This window comes from Lactuca saligna, chromosome 8 (genome assembly GCF_052625555.1).
Source record: "Lactuca saligna cultivar CGN05327 chromosome 8, ASM5262555v1, whole genome shotgun sequence".
In the NCBI taxonomy this organism is placed as follows: Eukaryota; Viridiplantae; Streptophyta; class Magnoliopsida; order Asterales; family Asteraceae; genus Lactuca; species Lactuca saligna.
In genome coordinates this window covers 10,049,016-10,057,529 of record NC_136424.1, presented here as the reverse complement: position 1 = coordinate 10,057,529, position 8,514 = coordinate 10,049,016, and the positions used below count along the sequence as shown (strand labels likewise).

At 36.0% G+C, this 8,514-nt stretch overlaps 1 protein-coding gene across 1 annotated transcript; it reads left to right on the top strand.

Annotated features, from left to right (window-relative positions):
* The first annotated feature begins 2,405 nt into the window (after positions 1–2,405).
* Positions 2,406–7,338, top strand: LOC145009387 (protein DYAD-like). Its single transcript, XM_078968096.1, has 10 exons — positions 2,406–2,459; positions 2,659–2,758; positions 2,876–2,982; positions 3,092–4,122; positions 4,198–4,248; positions 4,350–4,488; positions 4,599–4,643; positions 5,187–5,750; positions 5,826–5,930; positions 6,646–7,338. The coding sequence occupies exons 1-10, from the start codon at positions 2,406–2,408 to the stop codon at positions 7,336–7,338; spliced, it is 2,889 nt and encodes a 962-aa protein (XP_078824222.1).
* The last annotated feature ends 1,176 nt before the right edge of the window (positions 7,339–8,514 follow it).

Below are 8,514 nucleotides of genomic sequence, written 5' to 3'. Positions count from 1 at the left end.
TTCAAACTATTTTGCTTGGTTTGTTGGGATAAACAATAGGTCATCGGTAATTGAGGAATGTATGCAAAATTTGTGGGATATGAATTGATCTTAAGGTACTCTCAAAATGAGCGGGAATGTAAAACAAAGGGTGAACTAAAACAGGACACGTGGCATGAAGGAGGTGTAGAAAGGAAACATGTGGCTCCTTAGAGAGTCTTTTATTAGGAAGAGAGATAAGTTTGAAAACTGGTTCCAACCAAACTGGGTATAAAATGGCTCAATTTCGAATCATACATGGGTGATGTAGTACACCTAGAGCTGCCATTAAGCGCCACATTGGCTGACATCCTACAAAATCGGTAATGTTGCCAGCATTGCAAAAAATTAATGTTGTTTGATAACCTATAAGATAGAATTGGAATTTATGCTATGTTTGGTGTGCCACAACTAGCTGATAAGCTAGCTTATTTTTTGAGCTTTTTTATGTTGTCGTGTTTGGTAAGCTAAAAAGTAGCTAATAAACTAGCTTTTTGAAAAGTTAATTAGATTAGTTTTTTAAGAGCTTTTTTAAAATTTCCAAATATATCATTTAATTAATTATAGAAACAAATACTCTTAAATGTCTTTTTATGTAATTTTATATATTTGAGCTAGTTTTACCAAACGTCAATTTTTATCAGTTAGTTTTTCAACTATCAGCTAACTTTTTATTTAACATGTAACTTTTTAGCTATCAACTAGCTTTTCAGCTAGTATGTCAAACATAACCTTAGACTGTGTTTGGCACGCCACAACTAACTGATAAGTTAGTTTATTTTTCGAGTTTTTTTAAATTATCATGTTTGACAAACCAAAAAGTAGCTTATCAGTTAGCTTTTTAAAAAACTACTTAGAGTAGCTTTTTAAGTGTTTTTTTTTTAAGTTTTCCAAATATACTCATTAATTAATTATAGAATACATTCTTTTAAATGTCATTTTATGTCATTTTATATTTTTAGTTAGTTTTACTAAAAGTTATTTTTTATCAATTAGTTTTTCAACTATTAACCAGTTTTTTATTTAACAGCTAGTTTTTCAACTAAAAGCTAGTACGCCAAACATACCCTTATATGAGTAAATGTAGAAAAAAGATGGCTTGTAACCTATTTATCATTTTTCCTAAATTAATTGTATATTTAAAGATTGATAATTATATTACTCAAATCTTTTTTATTTATAAGAAATAGACAGTCTTTTAATAATATAAATTTGTCACTCGTTTATAAAACTATAAAATGAGACACCAAAAATTATTTGCAAAACTATAAAACAATGGCAAATATTTTCTTCTTGGTGTCCAAAAAAAAAAAGACGAGTATTTGCTGGAAGGAGTTGATTCGTACACAACAAAATTTTTCCATACACAACAATTTATGCTTTAAATTGTTGTATTGTACAACTCTTTACAGATATGATATATTATTACCATTTTATTACATTTTTCATTAGCTAGAGCCTATAGAAGTAAATCCAATGCTCTAAATATTTATATTTTATTAGATTAAAATTGTATAGTTATAAATAAACGAAATATTAGCGGGAAGGGGTATATCAGTAAATTTAATGTTGTAAATGTGGCCATCCGTGTTATTACAAGAACACGTGAGATGCGGCACGTATGCCTCTCACTTTCTCTCTCCAAGATTTTCTAACGGAATACGTATTCTCTCTCCCTCTTTCTCACTCTAGAAGCATCAGAGAAAAGATACGCAGAAACCTTCATCTTTGTGATCATGGCGATTTAAGTAAACCCTCTCCATTTCTCTTGAATTCTTCAATCATTCTTTCTACATTGAATATTCTCCCCTGAAGAACAAGTATTAATTTTCGATAAAGTTGCTGCGATTTAAAAGGTAATCCATTAAATGTAGCTTTTGTGTCTCGATCGGCTTTCTGATATCTTTCTTTTTTCGAATAAATGCAAGGAGTCAATGAGCTTCTTAATAATGTTCTTACTGCTTTCTCTAAGGTTATATTAACTTCATTTTTTAGTCAAACCTACATATCATTTAACACTTGATTCCTTTTGCTTTTTCCTGCTTATTCTTTTCTGCTGAATATTTATGGTGTTCTATGTAATGCTAAATTCACACAGCGAATAAGTTCATATCTTCTTCTTTCGATTAAGTTGTTTTTGAATAAAACTTACTGATAGAACCCTAAACACACAATATGTGTTCTTATTTCATTCTTTTCGGTGGATAAATTAATGTATATATCGCTAAAGTTATGAAAATATCATCGTTTTTATTTTGTTGAGAAAAAGTATCATCGTTCGATCATATGTATAAGTTTTGATGATTACATCAACAAATATGCATTCCTTTTTATATATATTGTTTTGATTCTCATGTAAGATTTTTACAGCTTAATTCACTGTGAAAATGGAAACTTACCATCGGAAACGATCAAAAAGAGCCACCATTAGCGCGCACAACGTAATCTCTCTCTCTCTCTCTCTCTCTCTCTCTCTCTCTCTCTCTGAGAGAGAACCTGTCATGATGCCATTAGGGCATGGCATTGCATGTATTACAATCAGAATTTCGCCTTTTCTGTTTCAGAAATCCGTATTGTTTTTTTTCCTCTCTATCCTTTATCACTGAGGAGAGATGTACTAAAAAGCATTAGTGGATGCAGGAGATAATGAGCTTGAAAAGGCAAGAAATAACCAGCGTACTAGACGGCGCACAAGCACAGACATTACCTTTGGCCAGACAATTCCTGCTTCAAAGGAACGGTATAATTTCAAACTTATCCTTTTAGCATATAATCACTTCTAGACCCAAATATTTCCTTCAATTCTTCCTTTCTCGATTATCGATAATGGCTTCTCGTAATTTCATGTGTGAAGCAGACGAAATCCTAGAAGAAGATGTCCAACTAGGCTCCGTTTACGAGATCTACCACAAAAACCTTCCTCCTAGAACTCCTGTTCAACTGAGATCCGTTCGCGTTGTTATGGTAATCAATCACTTCGTAAATAATTGACAAAAAAAAAAAAAAAAAAACTGTTTTATTGATTAGATCTGAATATGTTTTCGTCTGGCTGATGGATAATGAGAATTTTCAGGTGAGTGAGAAGACAGATTTGAACGTCGCGATTAGGTATCCGAGTATTCTGTCATTACGAACTTATTTTAGTCATGGAATCACGGAGATGTATCCCGCTTTAGATGAGAAGTTTGTAATGGGAGTAAAACTCGCCGGCAAAGTGCTTTTCCGGCAAGTTCCATCTCAAGAGTTCGCCGAGAAGAAGCATCTGCAGAATTTCTGGCTGGTGAACCCAAACTCTCAAGTCGGGCCGGGTCATGCTGCTATGAAAATTGAAGAGATCGGATTGGCCAAGGAACTGAAGAACAATGCCATGGTAAGGTGGGGTGTAAGAAGACAAGTTATGTTTATTGGAAGACACAAAGATATGAGCAAAACGACGCAGTCTTCTTCAAGCTTCGTTCATGGCGAAGAAGAACTGAAAAATGAACAAGATGTTAACAATGGTGGATATGCGGAGGAGGAGGATGAAGTTGATGAAGAAGAGAAGGGTGACGACGATGATGATAATCTTAACAGAAGGTTGAGAAAAACAAGAAATTTGAGAAAAAGAAAGCGTGTGAAACAAGCTAACAACCAGTTATGGCTAGTTAATAAAAAACCGATGAACAAGTGCAAGAAATTAGGGCTCATTAAAGACCCCACAGAAAGGTGGTCAAAGGAGAGGTATCTAGCGGCGGAGCTCAGTCTTCTAGAAGCTATGAAAGAGAAGAAGGCGATGATTGGGAATCCGATTACGAGACCTGCGCTTAGAGTTGAAGCTCGAAAGAGGATAGGTGACACTGGTCTCTTAGACCACCTCCTGAAACACGTGGCTAACAAGGTGGCGCCAGGTGGCGATTTGAGGTTTCGAAGGTCACATAATGCTGATGGTGCAATGGAATATTGGCTTGAAAGTGCTGATCTTCTAAAAATTAGGAAAGACGCCGGAGTTAGTGATCCTTTCTGGACTCCGCCGCCTGGTTGGAAGCCCGGTGATTCTCCTATCCAGGACCCGATCATGGCAAAAGAACTTACTCATCTCAAAGAAGAAATTTCATGTATCAAAAGGTATTAAATTTAATGAATTTATTTTACAAAAGCTTAATGTTTTAATGTACCTAATTTGCGTTTGTTAATTGATAGGGAGTTTTTATCCAAGAAGCAGTTTGAAGAAGAAATGGCAAATCTGAGAAGGTATAAGAAGAAACATGCATGATAGGCTTGAGGTTTTTTTTTTAAAATTATTTAGACCTTTAATTTAATAATTTTGTTTATGTGTATAATTAAATAAACAGGGATATTATGGAGTTGATTTCAAAGAATATAAAGGATCAAGATGAAAATAAAGCTATTGTGGTTTCTGAAGGTGTTGACACAAGTCCAAAGCAATTGACCAATTTTTGTAATTCATTGCTTCCTTATTCCGAGTCTGATGTAAATAACTCAAGAGTCTCAAGGGTACAATATTTTTTACATTTTAATTTCTGTAAATCTTTCCTTTTCTAATCTACTCATGTTTGTTTGTTTTATTTTATTTTTGGCAGGAAGAATGCAAGAAAGAAATGTTGGTCATTTTGAAGAAGGTAGAGGTGAGTCATATACATACATGATATAATAGATGTTAAATGATCAATTACTAGTTTAAAACAGTTAATAATGCATGCTTAATAAAGAGTTACGCATTTAATATCTTGTGAGATCAGTAAGTGGTCGTCCATATATTTTTTGGGTTTAGCTTTCAATAGATGAATCTTAAATGAAAAACAAGAAAAGGAAAATACTTGGCATATATAAGACTTTTTGATAACATGTTGGCCGGTAGCACGTAAGAAAAAATTAGAAATTTTGGCATGTGTAAGAAAAAATTTGGTTAATTTGTGAAATAAAGAAAGGTTTTATATAATGTGCGTGTGAAGGTAGAGCATGCATGCATGTAATGGAGGATAACATTAATGATTAATTAATTCATGAGATTGTTTAGAATATTGGAGTTATTATAATTTTGTTTGTATATGACTATATGTGTATATACCATATAGTGTGATACGATAGGTACGGCAGAGTACACACATATATGCATGGCATTAAATAAAACATTTGGAATTTATATGTACATGACTGCATGCATGCAGGCGGAGACAAACAAGATGACAGGTGGCAGTAGTGGCACAGAAGAATTAATTAATACCCAAACAGTCCCTGCCCCTGCCCCCGATGATGCTGCTAAAAAACATACCGAAAAAAAGAAAGAAGCTGTGGCACTACCAAAACAAGGTGGTGATCCTGAGGAGACATCTGAGGGAGGTGCACCACCTGCAGGTGAAGGAAAAGCAGCGAAAATTGAGAGGTTGAAAAGTGGGTTCAGACTTTGCAGACCACAGGGTACTTTCCTGTGGCCAAACATGGTGAACAACCCCACCAACACCACGGCCTCTTGTTGTTCTTCTCAGGTTGTGGATCTTTTGGTGGTCCCAACTCCACCATCTGTTAATTCCTCCACGCCACCACAGGCACAGCTACCCTACAACCACCATCCTGCCTCTCCTCCAGTGAAGCCTGTGCCGGAGAGACGCGCCGTTACTGTCACCGTTTCCACTGACCATCCGCATTCTTCCACCAATAACGGCAACAAAATAACAACCAGCCTCATCAACCTCAATGACATCCCAACACCACAACTCATGCCAACTGCTCATGTGAGTCTCTATTAGTTGGATAAATTAATTACATATTACATAAGTTTAATGATGCATGTATGCATGTACGTGCAGCAGGTGAAGAGTGAATTAGCCCAACAACAACAACAAAAAAGGAAGAGTAGCAAGTCATCATCTTCCGCTTCTGCTTCTGCTTCGTCGTCTTGCTTGTCCAACACAGTAACTCCGGCAACTTGGCTATCCATATCAGGCTCTAGATAGATCAAAAACCCACCATCGTCATCAATGAATACTGAAACAAAAAACACTTTAATATTAGCTACCTAGGAATATATAGGATATATATAATAGATGATCTCAAGTACTATATTTTTGGACGCTACGTACCTACTGCTTCTAAATCACTTAACTACCTATTATATGCATGCCAATATTAAATTGTAATCATGGATGATTATAATATCACTACTACTATTGTTAATTTCTTCACCACATGTTTTATCTATTAGTTAATATATTATTACTAAAAAAAAAACCATTTCAGCCTAGCACCTACTAAAGATTTTATACATACGCACGTTTAGTTATCCATCAAATATACATGATCAAAATTTCGATATATGGAACAATGAAATATATGCAATTAATATGGGTTCATTTAATGAAATATATATATATATATATATATATATATATATATATATATATATATATATATATATATATATATATATATATATTAGCCATTTACCAGCACCAAGGAACGGGTTCGGATAGTTTTTCGAAAATTAATTTATGGGAATGGTTTATTTCATTTGGGCAAATAGTTTACTAAATCTAACAATTATCAATAAGAGTAATGCTAGGATAAATAAAATTAATGAGAATTAAAAATAAAAAGTTAAAATTCTTTACAGACATCTACATATTATAGATTGTGAATTATCGTCTCACTCAGCTGGAAGCTGAATTGGCTGTTGAAAATCGGATAATGGATGAGCTTGACAAACATACTTCTCAGCTCAAAATGCAAAATCTTAAGCTTCGTTCTGTTACAACTGAGCTCAATGATTTGAAGTCTGAAAGAGAAGTAATTAGAAGCTCTGTGGGTGACATTCACTCCATCCTGTTACATCTTCTTGACACCCATGAATCCATTCTGACTATATCCATCCGACGCCATCTAGCTGACAAACTCATACATGCGTTGGCCATTCTTAATCGTATAGAGGGTGTTTCCGTGACTTCTATCCAGCCAAAACAAGGCGGAGAGAAGAAGATGGAAAAGGTTAATACTCAACCTCCTCCCGAACCCAAATCAATAGCCGCACCGAAGGATAATGAAGTTTCGGTCAGTACAAGGGATAAAAAGAAGAAGAAAATTGGTGAAGATGATACAGATGAAGATGTTGGTTTTGAAGATACTTTAGGTGAAAATCCCTCTGATCCTTTTCAGAAAACAAAACTTTCTGACAAGGAGCTTGCAGAAAAGATTGCGAAGGAATCGGCGGAGCTAGAGAAGAAGCTAAAAGAAAAAGAGCTCTTAAAGAAAAAGAAGTCCATTTTTCTAGAATGGAACATTGATTCGCTCCAGAAAGAAGCAATAGATGAACCGAGTACTCTTTGACTCGAACCAGTCATGTCATTTGGCCTTGAGAACTCGAAGGATACGCAATATGATATGCCAATCACTCGAAAGGCATTTATATTTCATTGCTTCAACTCAATCGCTTGCATTCCCTCTCCGGACCCGAAGGTAGATCAGGATATGTTGGAATTCTATCTGGAATTCGCTCAGCCACAATACCTGACATAGAGCTCACAGAAGATCACAACTATCAAGGTACTGAAGCCTTATTCAGCGGGGAAATTTGTCAACATCAAATTCAAAGTAACTCGAGGCTCAGATAGCTCGGTTCATACCATTTCCCTTGCTGATCTTCCTAACCTTAATCCTCACGACTCGATACTCCTCAACAACATTTTGTTGTGCAATCCACAAGATTATCAGCCGATCATCGACCACATCAAGCGAATGCTTGTTTGTTACATTCATGAAGTGACGAAAATGGATCAAGAAATTGCATCTACCATTCACAAGCGACCAACGATCAAAGTAATGGGAAGGGCTGGCGATATGAACATATTCTTTGAAGATTAATTCCTAAAGATTATCGAGACTATCTTCCTGCATAGTTGGAGCTGTACCACACGAAATTTGACACCCAAGGCATGGATGATGTAACGCCCCATTCTAAAAGTAATTATTTCTGGCTTCCTGAGATCAAGAGTAAGGGCATTTTGGTCTTTTAGGGGTAACAGGTTTCATTCGAGAAGGTTTCAGACTAGGGTGTGTTGCTAGAAGCGTAGGGCTTCTCGCAACCTTTTCGTGGATATAAAGTTCGTCGGAAACGAACTTAGAATAAAGGAGTTATGACACTTTGAAGATATTGACATTTATGGCACTTAATGGAAAAGTTGACAAGGAAAGGCCATGCATGATTGGGACACGCGTGGGTACGCCAAGCGTAGGCTGGGTTACGCCCAGCATAATAGAGTGCATGATCGCGGGTACAAGGACGCGTACGCCCAGCGTACTAGAGTTGCACCCAACGTACGCTCAGAGACATAAAGCCCTAATTTTAGGGTCAGGCACTATTTAAAGAACATAAGGGATCAACCCTAGTCCGGATAGGCTGTAGGCCCGTAGGAGGCGGTCCAGTCATGCCGAAAGCTCGGGAGCAGTCCAGATAAGTTGTAGGCCCGTAGGAGGCAGTCCAGTCATGCTGAAGGCTCATTATGC

Coding starts and splice junctions, on each gene's coding strand:
- LOC145009387 (XM_078968096.1), top strand. CDS start 2,406: ATGGAAACTTACCATCGGAAACGATCAAAAAGAGCCACCATTAGCGCG. Junction 2,460..2,658: donor CCACCATTAGCGCGCACAAC/GTAATCTCTCTC, acceptor TAGTGGATGCAG/GAGATAATGAGCTTGAAAAG. Junction 4,249..4,349: donor GAAATGGCAAATCTGAGAAG/GTATAAGAAGAA, acceptor TTAAATAAACAG/GGATATTATGGAGTTGATTT.